At 43.8% G+C, this 20,926-nt stretch overlaps 1 protein-coding gene across 1 annotated transcript in view; it reads right to left on the minus strand.

Moving 5' to 3' along the window:
• The window catches only part of LOC134334809 (glutamate receptor ionotropic, NMDA 2B-like), a 134,808-nt gene that overhangs the window by 28,724 nt on the left and 85,158 nt on the right, over positions 1 to 20,926 (minus strand). The window contains exons 5-7 of the mRNA XM_063017276.1: positions 15,182 to 15,325; positions 4,254 to 4,524; positions 2,425 to 2,611 (exon numbers count right to left, since the gene is read on the minus strand). Of these exons, the coding sequence (XP_062873346.1) occupies positions 2,425 to 2,611; positions 4,254 to 4,524; positions 15,182 to 15,325 (602 nt within the window). The remainder of the gene's footprint in view (positions 1 to 2,424; positions 2,612 to 4,253; positions 4,525 to 15,181; positions 15,326 to 20,926) is intronic.

Below are 20,926 nucleotides of genomic sequence, written 5' to 3' on the forward strand. Positions count from 1 at the left end.
ACACATACACAAAAGTACACACACACACATACATACACATACACACACAAAAGTACACATACACATACATACACACACACAAGTACACACAAACAAAAGCACACACACATACATACACACAAGTACACACACAAAAGCACACACACATACATACATACACACACACACACATTCACACACACACACACACAAAAGCACACACACATACATTCTCACACACACACACACACACACACACATACATTCACACACATACATACTGTACAAACACATACAGTACATACACACACATACATACACACACATACATACACACACAGTACATACACACACACACATACACAAAAGTACACACACATACATACACACACATACACAAAAGTACACACACACATACATACACACAAGTACACACAAACAAAAGCACACACACATACATACACACAAGTACACACACAAAAGCACACACACACATACATGCACACACACACATTCACACACACACACAAACAACAGCACACACACATACACACATACACACACACACACATTCACACACACACACACACACACACAAAAGCACACACACATACATTCTCTCACACACACACACACACACACACACACACACACATACATTCACACACATACTTACAAACACACACAGCACAGATCTAGGACTAGTACAAGTAGCAGTTACTCATTTATTCACACTAACGAATCTAATTTGAGCATCCAATCCACCTACTGCATGTTTTTGGAAGGTTGGACCCAATTAAGCAGATCCGTTACCTGCTGCAGCATCGTGCCACCCTATTTACTACTATATAACACAGCTTTAGATTTGTGCCCTCATTCCTCACACACAAACACAAACACACACACCAGCAAATGTGTAATGTACCTCTCTCTTCACGTCCATATCAGAGTAAAAGTCATGTTATTAAAAAGTAAGTGTGTGTGTGTGTGTGTGTGTGTGTGTGTGTGTGTGTGTGTGAGGAATGAGGGCACAGACCTAAAATAGGCTCCTCTAATGGGAAAAGTAGCGGTATGGGGAGGGGATGCAAAAAAAATTAAAGCATTAATAACCCTCTTCTGACGAAAAGGAATGAAGGTGTGTGTGTGTGTGTGTGTACAGTACATCTACAGTGTCATCCAGATCTCTGAACTACATTTCAAATGAACCAGATAGAACTGATCAATAACTGGGTGACCCCTGATGGACCACTGGAGGTCCAGCAAGAGCACTTCAGTCCGGTTCAGGTCAGTTCAGCACTGACCCTGTTTTGTCCACTTTCTCCACTGTGGGCTGCAAATGTTTCCGTTATTTTGGCCACCTTATTTATATGGGACTCATACAACCCTAATCCTAACACCCCTACCCCCCCCCCCCCCCAAATGTATCAATACGTAATGCTAAAATAATCAATATCAAAACTTCATCATGAGAGAGGGTTTGCACCATAGGGTGCGCAGGGTCCTAAACAGTTGCAGCAGACATTGTGACTGGATGATAGAGGTGCTCATTCTGTTCTATGGGTACTTTCTTTGGGGGGGGAAGGGGGTAACGACCCTGTCAGTGAGCTTTCTCTCACGTCCACTATTCACCGCCATCACTGTTTCTACATACATACATACTTACACACACACACACACACAAAAGCACACACACACACATACTTACATACTTACACGCACACAAAAGTACACACACACACACAAAAGTACACACATACTTACACACACACAAGTACACACACACACGTAAGTACACACACACATACTTACACACACAAAAGTACACACACACATAAAAGTACACACACACACATACATACATACTTACACACATACATACATACTTACACACACACACAAAAGTACACATACACATATGCACACACACACAAAAGTACACATACACATACACACAAGTACACACACACACACATACAAAAGCACACATACATACATACATACACACAAGTACACACACACACACAAAAGTGCACACAAAAGTACACACACATACACACACACAAAAGTACACACACACATACATATACACACACACACACACACACAAGTACACACACACACACACAAAAGTACACACACACTCACAAATGGACTGATAGACATAAACTGACCGCTGGAAGTCCAGTCACAGACCGCCTCACATATTGTAACGGTCAGTTCTCCGTTCTGCACTGACCCTGTTTTGTCCACTTTCTCCACTGTGGGCTGCGAATGTTTCCATTATTTTGGCCACCTTATTTATATGGGACTGATACAACCGTAAACCCTACCCCTTGACCCTGTCAGTGAGCTTCCTCTCACGTCCACTATTTAATGCCATCGCTGCTTCCACATCAGCTGTCACTAAGGGAACTCGTTTAGTTGCCTCGTGTTGAGAACGTGTACCTGAGCACTTCGTTAGTGTTCCCTGGACTTTTTTTCTCCGGCGCTCCGTGACACTCGGACTTCAGCAGCGTGTGGGGGCCTCGATCCATCATCATGGCCGACGTCGCCGTGGCGATAACGGCCACCGCGTCGCGTACGCGCGCCTCCAGCCCGTAGTCCCACTCGTCGTACGACACGCTGATCATACCTGAGGAGGAAGGAACACAGGAACACATAGAGTAAACACAGGAACATTAGTACAGACATGCTGAGCCTTCCATGAGATTTTGTACCGTTACTGTGGGAATTTGTGACAATTCTGTAGAGAAAAAACCTTGTTGAGGTCGTGCACTGATCTAGGACAGCATTTAACCAGATTTTGGAACATTACTGTGGGAATTTGTGACAATTCTGTAAGGAAATAAATCCTTTGTGAGGTCGGGCGCTGATCTATAAAAGCCTTCCATGAGATTTTGGAACGTTACTGTGGGAATTAGTGCCAATTCTGTAAGGAAAAAACCTTTGTGAGGGCGGGCGCTGATCTGGGAAAGCCTTTAACGAGATTTTGGAACATTACTGTGGGAATTTGTGCCAATTTTGTAAGGAGAAAAACCGTTGTGAGGTCAGGCGCTGATCTATAAAAGCCTTCCATGAGATTTTGGAACGTTACTGTGGGAATTTGTGCCAATTCTGTAAGGAAAAAACCTTTGTGAGGGCGGGCGCTGATCTATAAAAGCCTTCCATGAGATTTTGGAACGTTACTGTGGGAATTTGTGCCAATTCTGTAAGGAAAAAACCTTTGTGAGGGCGGGCGCTGATCTATAAAAGCCTTCCATGAGATTTTGGAACGTTACTGTGGGAATTTGTACCAATTATGTAAGGAAAAAAAAACCTTGGTGAGGTTGGGCGCTGATCTGGGAAAGCCTTTAACGAGATTTTGGAACATTACTGTGGGAATTTGTGCCAATTTTGTAAGGAGAAAAACCATTGTGAGGTCAGGCGCTGATCTATAAAAGCCTTCCATGAGATTTTGGAACGTTACTGTGGGAATTTGTGCCAATTCTGTAAGGAGAAAACCTTTGTAAGGTCAGGCGCTGATCTATAAAAGCCTTCCACAAGATTTTGGAACGTTACTGTGGGAATTTGTACCAATTCTGTAAGGGAAAAAAAACCTTGGTGAGGTCGGGCACTGATCTGGAACAGCATTTAACCAGATTTTGGAACGTTACTGTGGGAATTTGTGCCAATTCTGTAAGGAGAAAAACCTTTGTGAGGTCGGGCGCTGATCTGGGAAAACCTTCCATGAGATTTTGGAATGTTACTGTGGGAATTTGAGCCAAGTTGTGAACTAATAATTTATTGGACATCATTGATTTTATGCACCTGTGACAGGGGGTGTCCACACACTTTTGGCTGACCACTGTATGTGGATAATTAACTGCCCTAATGTTATGGCTCACCAAGGTCAAGGTGTCAGTTCTCAATTCTATTGGCCGTGCCGCTTGGGAGGGCGCCAGCGTGGGAGGGGAATGGCTAACACGTGCTTCCTCCGAGTCATGAGAGGCCATTGTTTCTTCGCAGACTGATGCTCATGCAACACACTTAAAGGGCACAAAATATTCCGTTTGATGTCTGAGAGAGGCTCACATTGCTTATGCTAATGGGAAAAAAGATCTGACAGCTGGACCTAGCGACAGAGTGAAGAGCTAATCACGCTCGCTGGACTTCTGACCATTAATATTTATGGCGTCATCATCATGTCCCAACCAGAGAGACGTTAAAATACAACTCTAAAGCGATCGTTTATCAATTAAAGCTACATAAAGGCTAACCCTCGTTATGCTAATCACCTGTGGGGAACTCCGGAGGGATGTGGTCGGCGTCCCCCGCCACCAGAGATGGCACGATCCAGGTGTAGCCGTATCCGGTGAGGCCGACGGAGTGCGCCACCTCGAAGATGACGTTGGCCTCCTCCTTGGTGGAGTAGAGCAGGATGACGGGGCTCTGCAGCTTCTTCAGCTGGTTCTGGATCTTCGAGTCTCCGTCGTCCACGGACATGTCCAGCAGCAGAACCTCCTCCAGCTCCCAGCCCACGAAGCTGTTCTCGATGGTGCTGCGGATCTGGAACGCAGAGACAAGATGAAGGGATGATGGGTAAAAAACTACGGAGCAGGATAGTAGCTGGAGAGTCCATGGAGTGTCGTGAGAACCTCCTGAGAACCTCAGGTTCTCTTGTTCTGGTGCTGAGATATTTATAATGAAGGACGCCCTTATTTGTCATATAAACAGATACACAGGTACAGTAAACAAAATTCTTCACAGCTTGTTTGGATGCAGGCATCAGAGCTGGCGTCAGCCAGGGTTAAGGGCCTTGCTCAAGGGCCCAACAGTGGCTGCATAGCAGAGTGTGGATTGGGCCGACAATCTTCCGACTGAGAGCCCAAAGCTCTACCCACTAGGCTATCACTGTCCTTTATACGTTCTTTGTTCTGCAGTGGTTCTCAACATGGACTGGTGACCCTACTTGAAGCCACCTGAGATGCAGATGGGGTCACAGATTAATCCAACCTATAAAATATTAAATATAATATTTTTAGCATTATTTATTTATTGGGGTCAGGGGTATCACCAGGCACGGTGCAGTAACACTCCCCGGAAAGAACGCCAATCCACCTCAGAACCTCGGCCACTCACAGACACGGGCACTCGTGTCTGTCTGTAGAGCACCGCTGGGGATTCGAACCCTGGATCCCAGTGCTAGTGTGCTAGCACAGTTTACAGCTACCAACATGGCATCAGGCTGGGAAAAAAATATACACTATATTGACAAAAGTATTCACTCGTCTGCCTTCACATGTATGTGAACTTGAGTGACTCCCATGCCTAATCCACAGGATTGAATATGATGTCGGCTCCACCCTTTGCAGCTATAACAGCTTCAACTCTTCTGGGAAGGCTTTCCACAAGGTTTAGGAGTGTGTTTATGGGAATTTTTGACCATTCTTCCAAAAGCGCATTTGTGAGGTCAGACACTGAAGTTGGACGAGAGGTCAGGACTATTCCACACCAAACTCGCTCATCCACGTCTTTATGGACCTTGCTTTGAGCACTGGTGTGCAGTCATGTTGGAACAGGAAGGGGCCATCCCCAAACTGTTCCCACAAAGTTGGGAGCATCAAATTGTCCAAAATCTCTTGGAATGCTGAAGCATTAAGAGTTCCTTTCACTGGAACTAAGGGGTCGAGCCCAACTCCTGAAAATCCACCAAACTTTACACTCGGTACAATGCAGTCAGACAAGTACCGTTCTCCTGGCAACCGTCAAACCCAGACTCGTCCATCGGATCGCCAGACGGAGAAGCGTGATTCGTCACTCCAGAGAACACGTCTCCACTGCTCTAGAGTCCAGTGGCGGCGTGCTTTACACCACTGCATCCGACGCTTTGTATTGTGCTTGGTGATGTAAGGCTTGGATGCAGCTGCTCGGCCATGGAAACCCATTCCATAAAGCTCTCTACACACTGTTCTTCAGCTAATCTGAAGGCCACATGAAGTTTGGAGGTCTGTAGTGATCGACTCTGCAGAAAGTTGGTGACCTCTGCGCACTATGTGCCTCAGCATCCGCTGACCCGCTCTGTCATTTTACGTGGTACCACTTCATGGCTGAGTTGCTGTCGTTCCCAATCGCTTCCACTTTGTTATAATAGCACTGACAGTCGACTGTGGAATATTTAGTAGTGAGGAAATTTCACGACTGGACTTGACCACACTGGAATTCACTGAGCTCCTGAGAGCGACCCATTCTTTCACTAATGTGTGTAGAAGCAGTCTGCATGTCTAGGTCTTGGCTTTATACACACGTGGACATGGAAGTAATTGGAACTCCTGAATTCAATGATTTGGGTGGGTGAGTGAATACTTTTGACAATACAGTGTATATACAACATGCCTACTACTGAGTTTTTTTTCCTCTAATGTTCTTTACTCTACAGCATCCTTGGGTATGTGAAAGGTGCACTACTACTACTGTGCCTAACAGTAGGTACAGGGTTGTTGGGTTTGGATGCCTTTGGTCCTTCAAATGCTTCCGGCTACTGTGACCAAATGACTCATCCGTGATTCCTGTGTCAAATTTCAGCCGAGCATTATGGCGCCAATTATGGAACAGAAGCTTCGTTCTTAAATGGCTGCTTCTCGTCTGGGCCTCCAGGACTAGAGCTGAAATCAGTAGGTTGCAGGTTCAAGCCTCACATCCACCAGCCTGCCACTGTAGGACCCTTGAGCAAGGCTTTTAAACCTCACTGTAAGTCACTTTGGATGAAAGCCTCAGCTAAATGCTGTAAATGTAAATGGTTAAGTGATGTGATAATAATAATAATAATAATAAAGCTAATGAAACATTTCATGTTCTGTCCAGAACCTGTAGAAACCTTCTTTTACCTATTATGATGTTAATGGGCGTGCCACCATTAAACACTTCCACTGATGCTTTAACCTCTGTCCAGTCTTTATCTGACCGACCTCATTGCAGTCTGCTCGCTCAGTTCTCTCAGATTTAATAGTTCTGCTTTTCCGGCTCGTGTGTTCGGTAACAATCCGTATCGTTGTTCATTTTAAACCTCTGACCAGGTCACGTACCCGGCCTGCATGTGTCACGGACCATGACAGATCACATTTGTGAAATGATCCGTCATCCCGGTGGAGATCATTTAAACCAAGTAGATGGAGATGAATCGCTCTGTAGCTCTGCTGACGGCTCAGCAGCTGTGCATGGAGGTGCGGCGTAAAAAAAACATCATCGTCATATCTGAAGATCTCAGGTTCGACCTCGGAAGATTCGATTTTGGCCACTTTAACCGTGCGGTCTCGTTGCTTTTGGATATCTGACCTGTATTTCCGACCAGCTTGTGACTCCCGCTGATATAGTGCATCTGCAGCCATTAATTTGAGTTGGTCATTATTGACGTTTGAGTGGCAGCTAACGACCAGGACCAGAAGTTAGAACCGGTCATGTCCTCCATCCGTCTGCCAACCTTTAAGCTCTCAGTAGGCAGCTCTCTCCACCAGCCTCAGCAGCTCCAGTGATTCCTGCAGGACTTGCCCCCATTCTTTAGCAATTACGCTAATGATCCCAGCGGTCCAGAGGAGTCGCTCTTTCAGTGCTTACTTTACTTAAAAGTAGTAAAAATTAATTATAATTTGCTGCCTTCCTAAACCAAAGCTCTGATTGTAATCTCATCTCATGTAATTGCAACTGATGTGAATACCATGTAAACAGTCAGGCTTAATAGACGTACCACCATTAAACACTTCCACTGATGTTCTAACCTCTGGTCTTCAAAGACCGCTGTTAATCATCAGCAAGAAGAGAGCTCGCTGAGAGACCTACTGTCAGTGGAACATCCAGGTAAGGCAGTTCCATAACCCCTGTTTCAAACTGACCCTTCAAGTGGCCGCTGTTTTGTTACTGTCCTCTTCAGTCTGACAACCTTCAAGCTCTTAGAACCAGTGACTGAGCTAGTCTGCACAGACCAACTCCTACAGGACTCGCCCCCATTCTTAAGCAATTACGCTAACGATCCCAGGGGTCCAGAGGAGTAATTTATTCAGTGCTTACTTTACTTAAAAAGTAGTAAAAATTTGTACTAAATTCGTACCTAAACCAAGGCTCTATTGTAATCTCACAGATTATATAGATAGCATTTCAATGGTCAGGCTTGAAGTAGAGACCGCTGTAAATCATCAGCAAGAAGAGAGCTTGCTGAAAGACCTACTGTCAGGGGGACATCCAGGTAAGGCAGTTCCATAACCCTTGTGCCAAACTGACCCTTCACCTGGTTGACCCCTTTTAACTGGCCCCATGTCGACTTCAGTCTGCCAATCTTCAAGGCTCCATTGTAATATTACAGCTTATATGGATTCCATGTGAACGGTCAGACTTAAAGTAGAGACCGCTGTAAATCATCAGCAAGAAGAGAGCTCGCTGAAAGACATACTGTCAGAAGGACATCCAGGTAAGGCAGTTCCATAACCCCTGACCCTTCAAGTGGCCTCTGTTTTGTTACTGTCCTCTTCAGTCTGCCAACCTTCAAGCTTTTAGTATCAATGACTGAGCTAGTCTGCACAGACCGACTCCTGCAGTGTTTATGCTAACGATCCCAGAGGTCCAGATGAGTCACTTGTTCAGTGCTTGTATTATAATTTGCCTTCCTAAACCAAGGCTCCGAAGAGACCAAAGAGAGCTTGCTGAAAGGTCTACCCTCAAGGGGTCATCCGGGTAAAGTAGTTCACCTGGTTGACCCGTGTTAACTGGCCCCTGTTCTGTTACCACCCTATGCAGTCTGCCAGGGTTGACTACTCCCAAGCCAGGTCCTAAACCCCACCCAGTTTTCTTCTCAAGCTCTCTGGATATCATTCAGCTCCAGTTCGAGCCACCAGTCCTGATTCTTCTGTTCAGTCAGTCACTTTAACCTTCATCCTGATGTGTTTTGAAGCTCAGAACCTGATTTTCATGTGCCAGCAGGTAATCTAAAGTCTGTCACCGTCTGGTTCTGGCCTCAGTCCACGACTCTTTCCTTCCATAAATCTCTAGCGCTCGTTCTGTTCCAGTCCAAGTCTCTGACACTGGATCTAACTACGGTCAAGACCAGGTCACTTTCCTTCACTCTTCCTAGGTTTTAGCACTAGGCCTTGACTCTTTATCCATACTAGTTCTTAAATCTAATTCTGTCCTAGTCTTGGGCTCAGTCCCAAACCCAATTCCTCATCTTTTAATGTTATTTATGCATTTTCTCTCAATTTATTGCAGCCAATTAGTCTTCCGCTTTTGAGGACCCTGATCGCATCCGAGGAGTGTTGAAGACCCCACCCACTTTTTTAGTCCTGTCTTTTCCCACACTGCAGACTAGTGACCAATTTTGTCTGCTGCAGGCACTGCCAATTGTGCCAGCTAGGGGGCGCCCAGCCGGAGGGTTCAGACTCGGACACATTTCAAATGACTCGGACTCGACATCCGAAAAAAAACATCATCGTCATATCTGAAGATCTCAGGTTCGACCTCGGAAGATTCGATTTTGGCCACTTTAACCGTGCGGTCTCGTTGCTTTTGGATATCTGACCTGTATTTCCGACCAGCTTGTGACTCCCGCTGATATAGTGCATCTGCAGCCATTAATTTGAGTTGGTCATTATTGACGTTTGAGTGGCAGCTAACGACCAGGACCAGAAGTTAGAACCGGTCATGTCCTCCATCCGACTGCCAACCTTTAAGCTCTCAGTAGGCAGCTCTCTCCACCAGCCTCAGCAGCTCCAGTGACTCCTGCAGGACTTGCCCCCATTCGGCAGGACTTGCCCCCATTGCCCCCATAGTCTTGGGCTCAGTCCCAAACCCAATTCCTCATCTTTTAATGTTATTTATGCATTTTCTCTCAATTTATTGCAGCCAATTAGTCTTCCGCTTTTGAGGACCCTGATCGCATCCAAGACGTGTTGAAGACCCCACCCACTTTTTTAGTCCTGTCTTTTCCCACACTGCAGACTAGTGACCAATTTTGTCTGCTGCAGGCACTGCCAATTGTGCCAGCTAGGGGGCGCCCAGCCGGAGGGTTCAGACTCGGACACATTTCAAATGACTCGGACTCGACTCATGACTCGCAAAAAAATGACTCGTACACAACAAGAGTCCCTAGCGTCAGCATGTGTTAACATTAGTTACGTGCGACAATTATTTATATACAGTGTATCACAAAAGTGAGTACACCCCTCACATTTCTGCAAATATTTCATTATATCTTTTCATGGGACAACACTATAGACATGAAACTTGGATATAAGTTAGAGTAGTCAGTGTACAGCTTGTATAGCAGTGTAGATTTACTGTCTTCTGAAAATAACTCAACACACAGCCATTAATGTCTAAATAGCTGGCAACATAAGTGAGTACACCCCACAGTGAACATGTCCAAATTGTGCCCAAATGTGTCGTTGTCCCTCCCTGGTGTCATGTGTCAAGGTCCCAGGTGTAAATGGGGAGCAGGGCTGTTAAATTTGGTGTTTTGGGTACAATTCTCTCATACTGGCCACTGGATATTCAACATGGCACCTCATGGCAAAGAACTCTCTGAGGATGTGAGAAATAGAATTGTTGCTCTCCACAAAGATGGCCTGGGCTATAAGAAGATTGCTAACACCCTGAAACTGAGCTACAGCATGGTGGCCAAGGTCATACAGTGGTTTTCCAGGACAGGTTCCACTCGGAACAGGCTTCGCCAGGGTCGACCAAAGAAGTCGAGTCCACGTGTTCGGCGTCATATCCAGAGGTTGGCTTTAAAAAATAGACACATGAGTGCTGCCAGCATTGCTGCAGAGGTTGAAGACGTGGGAGGTCAGCCTGTCAGTGCTCAGACCATACGCCGCACACTGCATCAACTCGGTCTGCATGGTCGTCATCCCAGAAGGAAGCTGACGCACAAGAAAGCCAGCAAACAGTTTGCTGAAGACAAGCAGTCCAAGAACATGGATTACTGGAATGCCCTGTGGTCTGACGAGACCAAGATAAACTTGTTTGGCTCAGATGGTGTCCAGCATGTGTGGCGGCGCCCTGGTGAGAAGTACCAAGACAACTGTATCTTGCCTACAGTCAAGCATGGTGGTGGTAGCATCATGGTCTTGGGCTGCATGAGTGTTGCTGGCACTGGGGAGCTGCAGTTCATTGAGGGAAACATGAATTCCAACATGTACTGTGACATTCTGAAACAGAGCATGATCCCCTCCCTTCGAAAACTGGGCCTCATGGCAGTTTTCCAACAGGATAACGACCCCAAACACAACCTCCAAGATGACAACTGCCTTGCTGAGGAAGCTGAAGGTAAAGGTGATGGACTAAACCCAATTGAGCACCTGTGGCGCATCCTCAAGTGGAAGGTGGAGGAGTTCAAGGTGTCTAACATCCACCAGCTCTGTGATGTCATCATGGAGGAGTGGAAGAGGATTCCAGTAGCAACCTGTGCAGCTCTGGTGAATTCCATGCCCAGGAGGGTTAAGGCAGTGCTGGATAATAATGGTGGTCACACAAAATATTGACACTTTGGGCACAATTTGGACATGTTCACTGTGGGGTGTACTCACTTATGTTGCAGCTATTTAGACATTAATGGCTGTGTGTTGAGTTATTTTCAGAAGACAGTAAATCTACACTGCTATACAAGTTGTACACTGACTACTCTAAGTTATATCCAAGTTTCATGTCTATAGTGTTGTCCCATGAAAAGATATAATAAAATATTTGCAGAAATGTGAGGGGTGTACTCACTTTTGTGATACACTGTATATATATATATATATATATATATATATATATTATATATATGAATATCATTATATATAAATATTCTGCTCTCTAATAACTCCAGCTTCCAGCGTAGTGATGAAGTGTCGCTCCCTACTCTCTACACAGTTTAAAGTTCACTTCATTTGAACATTTTCGTTACCTTTGGATTGGAATCTCACTTAAAATGGTGGAATACCATACATAGTGGACTACACAGGAACAGCTTGTGTGAATGGAACGCTCCTACAGAATTGGCGCTAATGATTGTAAGAACCGCTTTCTGAACCAATCAGAGCTTCTGATTGTAATTTTTAGTAAGAAATGCTGTTACTTGTATTTATTTAGTTTGCAGCGTCACACAGGTGACGTGGTAATGAAACGCTTGATCGGCTTTCTAATGAGTTCGTGTTTTACTTCACAACCGGGAAAAGTTTGGAGGTTTTTAATTATAAGCACATTTACAAAATAACGGATTCTATTCCTAATGGGACACACTTATAAATTTAATAGCATCTTGAAGAACATAAGCTAAGGTAAGCATTGGTTATGATTTTATTGCTGTGTTTTGGATTTTGGCCGCTGTGCCATAATTTATCGTGTGCTTTTGTTTTGTAATGAAAAAAAAAATGTAATAGTTTAAACTTTTAACTGGAACCTTCTTGTTACGGAAATTACATTCATTTGCACAATAACGAGGAAAGTAAAGGCACGAAGTAAAATGGCTAAATACACTCGCTAATCTGTTGTTGATTTTTATCTGAACTTACAGATTATTTCTTTATTTCTACGCTAAATTTCCAATATATGTTTTGTGTTTATTATGTTGACTCGTGACTTGACTCGAACTCTAGCCTAAAGACTTGTGACTTGGAATCTAGTCTAAAGACTTGTGACTTGACTTGGACTCTAGCCTTAAGACTTGTGACCTGACTTGGACTCTAGCCTTAAGATTCATGACTTGACTTGGACTCTAGCCTTAAGACTTGTGACTTAAATTGGACTCTAGCCTTAAGACTTGTGACCTTACTTGGACTCTAGTCTAAAGACTCATGACTTGACTTGGACTCTAGCCTTAAGACTTGTGACTTGACTTGGACTCTAGCCTTAAGATTCATGACTTGACTTGGACTCTAGCCTTAAGACTTGTGACTTAAATTGGACTCTAGCCTTAAGACTTGTGACTTAAATTGGACTCTAGCCTTAAGACTTGTGACCTTACTTGGACTCTAGTCTAAAGACTCATGACCTGACTTGGACTCTAGCCTAAAGACTCGTGACTTGACTCGGACTCTAGCCTAAAGACTTGTGACTTGACTTGGACTCTAGCCTAAAGACTTGTGACCTGACTTGGACTCTAGCCTAAAGACTCGTGACCTGACTTGGACTCTAGCCTAAAGACTCGTGACTTGACTCGGACTCTAGCCTATTGTGACTTGTGACCTGACTTGGACTCTAGCCTAAAGACTCGAGACTTGACTTAAACTCTAGCCTAAAGACTCGTGACTCAACTCAGACTCTAGCCTAAAGACTTGTGACTTGGAATCTAGTCTAAAGACTCATGACTTGACTCGGACTCTAGCCTAAAGACTTGTGACCTGACTTGGACTCTAGCCTTAAGACTTGTGACCTTACTTGGACTCTAGCCTAAAGACTCGTGACTTGACTTGGACTCTAGCCTTAAGACTCGTGACCTGACTTGGACTCTAGCCTAAAGACTCGTGACTTGACTTTGACTCTAGCCTAAAGACTCGTGACTCGACTCGGACTCTAGCCTAAAGACTTGTGAGTTGACTTGGACTCTAGCCTAAAGACCCGTGACTCGACTCGGACTCTAGCCTAAAGACTCGTGACTCGACTCGGACTCTAGCCTAAAGACTCGTGACTCGACTCGGACTCTGGCCTAAAGACTCGTGACTTGACTTGGACTCCAGCCTAAAGACTCGTGACTTGACTAAGACTCTAGCCTTAAGACTCGTGACTTGACTCGGACTTGTATTTTGTGACTTGTGAACATCTCTGTAGTGTGCTAGCAGAATATCCCGCTGCATCACCTGGGTGTCCAATTCCTCATTTTTTAAGTCACTTGTTTATCGTTCTGATGATTCCAGTGCCTCGTCCTCGACCGGTTCCAGGCTCTACCACAGACCCTGACTATTTTTCTCTATTAGTCTCAAACTCTAATCCTGTCACAGACTCCGGGTCTCTGGGGCTCATTCGGCCTTGGTTCAAACCATAAATCTTCATTCATCCCCTATAACAGTCTATGGCCTTGATCTACCCTGCATCAGCCACGGGCCTAAACACTTTAGCTCTGACCATCCATGGCCTTTATGTGCTGTGTCCAAGGCACTTGGTCCTTAGGCCTCGGGAACTGTCCCTCTGTCATATTCTTGTTAAATTCTGTTCTTCTATACGTCACTGCTACTGGTCAAGCCACACCAGACCAAACTGTAGCTTCTGCTGTTGATTGATTCCTGATTAAGTGTTGATGCCGATGTAAACAGCTAAATCAAAGCTTTTTATTTACACCCAGCCACCAATATTATGTTATAAAAATAATAATACACTGATCAGCCATAACATTAAAACCACCTCCTTCTTTCTACACTCACTGTCCATTTTATCAGCTCCACTTACTGTATAGAAGCACTTTGTAGTTCTACAATTACTGACTGTAGTCCATCTGTTTCTCCACATACTTTTTAGCCTGCTTTCACCCTGTCCTTCAATGGTCAGGACCCCCACAGGACCACCACAGGACCCCCACAGAGCAGGTATTATTTGGGTGGTGGATTATTCTCAGCACTGCAGTGACACTGACATGGTGGTGGTGTGTTAGTGTGTGTTGTGCTGGTATGAGTAGATCAGACACAGCAGCGCTGCTGGAGTTTTTAAATACTGTGTCCACTCACTATTAGCTCTATTAGACACTCCTACCTAGTTGGTCCACCTTGTAGATGTAAGTCAGAGGCGATCGCTCATCTATTGCTGCTGTTTGAGTTGGTCATCTTCTACACCTTCATCAGTGGTCACAGGTCGCTGCCCACAGGGTGCTGTTGGCTTGATGTTTTAGGTTGGTGGACTATTCTCAGTCCAGCAGTGACAGTGAGCGCTGCTGTGTCTGATCCACTCATACCAGCACAACACACATTAACACACCACCACCATGTCAGTGTCACTGCAGTGCTGAGAATGATCCACCATCCAAATAATACCTGCTCTGTAGTGGTCCTGTGTGGGTCCTGACCATTGAAGAACAGCATGAAAGGTGGCTAACAAAGCATGTAGAGAAACAGATGGACTACAGTCAGTATTTGTAGAACTACAAAGTGCTTCTATATGGTAAGTGGAGCTGATAAAATGGACAGTAAGTGTAAAAACAAGGAGGTAGTCATGATGTTATGCCTGATAGGTGTATAATTACACCTTATTTTCTCATCGTCCGTTTTACCTTGGTGACAAAGTCCTGGTATCCGGGGTAGTATGTGGTGACGATGGAGAAGATGTACCAGTCGTATTCCTCCATGATGTTCAGCATTACCGAGGCCTGCTGCTCAATAGAGGGACCGAACTGGAAAAACAGCGAGTGATCATCCTAGAGGAGACAAAGAGGAACAAAGCTCTGTGTTAATTAGTCTGTCTGGACTGGACGAGAGCGTATTAAAGTCTCTATTTCCCCCCCCCCCAACCCCCCGCTCCCCGTGGGACTGAGTCCATTACATTGTTTCAGCGTTAATGTGAACAGGAGCTACTACTGTACAGGGAGAAGAAATGTGTTCATTACCAGATTGGATTAATTTACAGTCCCTCGCTCTGATCCCTCCAAACGACAGCGACAGTTCACACAGAACGCTGCTCCGCTAGTATTAAACAAGACAAAGGGACGCGACCACAGCACCTTCATTACTCAGGTACTTATAATAGTATTAGTGTTCAGCACCTTCATTACTCAGGTACTTATAATAGTATTAGTGTTCAGCACCTTCATTACTCAAGTATTTATAATAGTACCAGTGTTCAGCACCTTCATTACTCAGGTACTTATATTGGTACCAGTGTTCAGCACCTTCATTACTCAGGTGCTTATAATGGTACCAGTGTTCAGCACCTTCATTACTCAGGTACTTATATTGGTACCAGTGTTCAGCACCTTCATTACTCAGGTACTTACTGTATAATGGTACCAGTGTTCAGCACCTTCATTACTCAGGTACTTACAGTATATTGGTACCAGTGTTCAGCACCTTCATTACTCAGGTACTTATATTGGTACCAGTGTTCAGCACCTTCATTACTCAGATACTTATAATAATACCAGTGTTCAGCACCTTCATTACTCAGGTACTTATAATGGTACCAGTGTTCAGCACCTTCATTACTCAGGTACTTATATTGGTACCAGTGTTCAGCACCTTCATTACTCAGGTACTTATATTGGTACCAGTGTTCAGCACCTTCATTACTCTGGTACTTATAATAGTACCAGTGTTCAGCACCTTCATTAATCAGGTACTTATAATGGTACCAGTGTTCAGCACCTTCATTACTCAGGTACTTATAATAGTACCAGTGTTCAGCACCTTCATTACTCAGGTACTTATATTGGTACCAGTGTTCAGCACCTTCATTACTCAGGTACTTATATTGGTACCAGTGTTCAGCACCTTCATTACTCAGGTACTTATAATGGTACCAGTGTTCAGCACCTTCATTACTCAGGTACTTATATTGGTACCAGTGTTCAGCACCTTCATTACTCAGGTACTTATAATGGTACCAGTGTTCAGCACCTTCATTACTCAGGTACTTATAATGGTACCAGTGTTCAGCACCTTCATTACTCAGGTACTTATAATGGTACCAGTGTTCAGCACCTTCATAACTCAGGTACTTATAATGGTACCAGTGTTCAGCACCTTCATTACTCAGGTACTTATAATGGTACCAGTGTTCAGCACCTTCATTACTCAGGTACTTACATTGATACCAGTGTTCAGCACCTTCATTAATCAGGTACTTATAATGGTACCAGTGTTCAGCACCTTCATTACTCAGGTACTTATATTGGTACCAGTGTTCAGCACCTTTATTACTCAGGTACTTATAATGGTACCAGGGTTCAGCACCTTCATTACTCAGGTACTTATATTGGTACCAGTGTTCAGCACCATTATTACTCAGGTACTTATAATGGTACCAGTGTTCAGCACCTTCACCTTCAGGTCTTATAATGGTACCAGTGTTCAGCACCTTCATTACTCAGGTACTTATAATAATACCAGTGTTCAGCACCTTCATTACTCAGGTACTTATAATGGTACCAGTGTTCAGCACCTTCATTACTCAGGTACTTATAATAATACCAGTGTTCAGCACCTTCATTACTCAGGTACTTATAATAATACCAGTGTTCAGCACCTTCATTACTCAGGTACTTATAATAGTACAATTGTTCAGCACCTTCATTACTCAGGTACTTATAATGGTACCAGTGTTCAGCACCTTCATTACTCAGGTACTTATAATAGTACCAGTGTTCAGCACCTTCATTATTCAGGTACTTATAATAATACCAGTGTTCAGCACCTTCATTACTCAGGTACTTATAATGGTACCAGTGTTCAGCACCTTCATTACTCAGGTACTTATAATGGTACCAGTGTTCAGCACCTTCATTACTCAGGTACTTATATTGGTACCAGTGTTCAGCACCTTCATTACTCAGGTACTTATATTGGTACCAGTGTTCAGCACCTTCATTACTCAGGTACTTATTTTGGTACCAGTGTTCAGCACCTTCATTACTCAGGTACTTATAATGGTACCAGTGTTCAGCACCTTCATTACTCAGGTACTTATAATAGTACCAGTGTTCAGCACCTTCATTACTCAGGTACTTATAATAATACCAGTGTTCAGCACCTTCATTACTCAAGTACTTATAATTGTACCAGTGTTCAGCACCTTCATTACTCAGGTACTTATATTGGTACCAGTGTTCAGCACCTTCATTACTCAGGTACTTATAATAGTACAATTGTTCAGCACCTTCATTACTCAGGTACTTATAATGGTACCAGTGTTCAGCACCTTCATTACTCAGGTACTTATAATAGTACAATTGTTCAGCACCTTCATTACTCAGGTACTTATAATGGTACCAGTGTTCAGCACCTTCATTACTCAGGTACTTATAATGGTACCAGGGTTCAGCACCTTCATTACTCAGGTACTTATATTGGTACCAGTGTTCAGCACCTTCATTACTCAGGTACTTATAATGGTACCAGGGTTCAGCACCTTCATTACTCAGGTACTTATAATGGTACCAGTGTTCAGCACCTTCATTACTCAGGTACTTATAATAGTACAATTGTTCAGCACCTTCATTACTCAGGTACTTATAATGGTACCAGTGTTCAGCACCTTCATTACTCAGGTACTTATATTGGTACCAGTGTTCAGCACCTTCATTACTCAGGTACTTATATTGGTACCAGTGTTCAGCACCTTCATTACTCAGGTACTTATAATAGTACAATTGTTCAGCACCTTCATTACTCAGGTACTTATAATGGTACCAGTGTTCAGCACCTTCATTACTCAGGTACTTATAATGGTACCAGGGTTCAGCACCTTCATTACTCAGGTACTTATATTGGTACCAGTGTTCAGCACCTTCATTACTCAGGTACTTATAATGGTACCAGGGTTCAGCACCTTCATTACTCAGGTACTTATAATGGTACCAGTGTTCAGCACCTTCATTACTCAGGTACTTATAATAGTACAATTGTTCAGCACCTTCATTACTCAGGTACTTATAATGGTACCAGTGTTCAGCACCTTCATTACTCAGGTACTTATATTGGTACCAGTGTTCAGCACCTTCATTACTCAGGTACTTATATTGGTACCAGTGTTCAGCACCTTCATTACTCAGGTACTTATTTTGGTACCAGTGTTCAGCACCTTCATTACTCAGGTACTTATAATGGTACCAGTGTTCAGCACCTTCATTACTCAGGTACTTATAATAGTACCAGTGTTCAGCACCTTCATTACTCAGGTACTTATAATAATACCAGTGTTCAGCACCTTCATTACTCAGGTACTTATAATAATAACAGTGTTCAGCACCTTCATTACTCAAGTACTTATAATTGTACCAGTGTTCAGCACCTTCATTACTCAGGTACTTATATTGGTACCAGTGTTCAGCACCTTCATTACTCAGGTACTTATAATAGTACAATTGTTCAGCACCTTCATTACTCAGGTACTTATAATGGTACCAGTGTTCAGTTCCTTTCACTGTCTGTGGGTACATACATCATTGTACAGGCCACCAGTACTCAGATTCCCACACTGGTTCCAGTACTCAACTCCTACACTGGTTCCAGTACTTTGATTCGTACACTGGTTCCAGTACTCAGATCCATATGTAAGTCACCAGTACTTAGTTCCTACACTGGTTCCAGTACTCAGTTCCTACACTGGTTCCAGTACTCAGTTTCTACACTGGTTCCAGTACTCTGATTTGTACACTGGTTCCAGTACTCAGATCCTGCACTGGTTCCAGTACTCAGTTCCTACACTGGTTCCAGTACTCTGATTCGTACACTGGTTCCAGTACTCAGATCCTGCACTGCTTCCAGTACTCAGTTCCTACATTGGTTCCAGTGCTCTGATTCGTACACTGGTTCCAGTACTCAGATCCTGCACTGCTTCCAGTAATCAGTTCCTACACTGGTTCCAGTAATCAGTTCCTACACTGGTTCCAGTATTTAGATCCTACACTGGTTCCAGTATTCAGATCCTTATGTAATCTACCAGTACTTAGTTCTTAGACTGGTTCCATTACTCAGTTCCTACACTGGTTCCATGACTCAGTTCCTACACTGGTTCTAGTACTCAGTTCCTACACTGGTTCCAGTAATCAGTTCTTATACTGGTTCCAGTACTCAGATCCTTATGTAATCCACCAGTACTTAGTTCTTATACTGGTTCCAATACTCAGTTCCTACACTGGTTCCAGTACTCTGTTTCTACACTGGTTCCAGTACTCAGTTCCTACACTGGTTCCAGTACTCTGTTTCTACACTGGTTCCAGTACTCAGTTCCTACACTGGTTCCAGTACTCTGTTTCTACACTGGTTCCAGTACTCTGATTCGTACACTGGTTTCAGTACTCAGATCCTGCACTGCTTCCAGTACTCAGATCCTGCACTGCTTCCAGTACTCAGTTTCTACACTGGTCCCAGTACTCAGATCCTTATGTAATCCACCAGTACTTAGTTCTTACACTGGTTCCAGTACTCAGTTCCTACAGTGGTCCCAGTACTCAGTTCCTACAGTGGTCCCAGTACTCAGTTCTTACACTGGTTCCAGTACTCAGACTCGTACATTGGTTCCAGTACTCAGTTCCTTCACTGGTTCCAGTACTCAGACTCGTACATTGGTTCCAGTACTCAGTTCCTAAACTGGTTCCATGTCTCAGTCATTATACAATTTACCAGTTCTCAGTTCCTACACTGGTCCCAGTACTCAGTTCCTACACTGGTCCCAGTACTCAGATCCTTATGTAATCTACCAGTCCTCAGATTCTACACTGGTTCCAGTACTCAGACTCGTACATTGGTTCCAGTATTCAGTTTCTTTACTGGTTCCAGTTCTCAGACTCGTATATTGGTTCCAGTACTCAGTTCCTTCACTGATTCCAGTTCTCAGTTTCGTATATTGGTTCCAGTACTCAGTTCCTTCACAGTTTCCAGTTCTCAGACTTCTACATTGGTTCCAGTGCTCAGTTCCTAAACTGGTTTCAGTACTTAGATTTTTACACTGGTTCCAGTACTTAATCATTATACAATCTACCAGTACTCAGTTCCTACACTGGTTCCAGTACTTGTTAGCAGTACTTGTGCAATGTGGCTGTCATTTTTTTTCAATCTGAGCTGGAGGTTTCTGATATACTGGATGTAGAAATCAAACCCTGTTAGGAATCTCTAATTATTGTATTATTATTAGGGCTGTCGAAGTTAGCGCGATAATAACGCATTAACGCAATCTCAATTTAACGCGATTAAAAAAAATAGTGCCGTTAACGCAAATTCTATTTGGCTCTGCGAGTCATCCGTAGTTCATGTTGAGACTTGACCGTGCACGGCATCTCTCATTAAGACAGCGTTTCTCAAAT

This window comes from Trichomycterus rosablanca, chromosome 2 (genome assembly GCF_030014385.1).
Source record: "Trichomycterus rosablanca isolate fTriRos1 chromosome 2, fTriRos1.hap1, whole genome shotgun sequence".
NCBI lineage: Eukaryota > Metazoa > Chordata > Actinopteri > Siluriformes > Trichomycteridae > Trichomycterus > Trichomycterus rosablanca.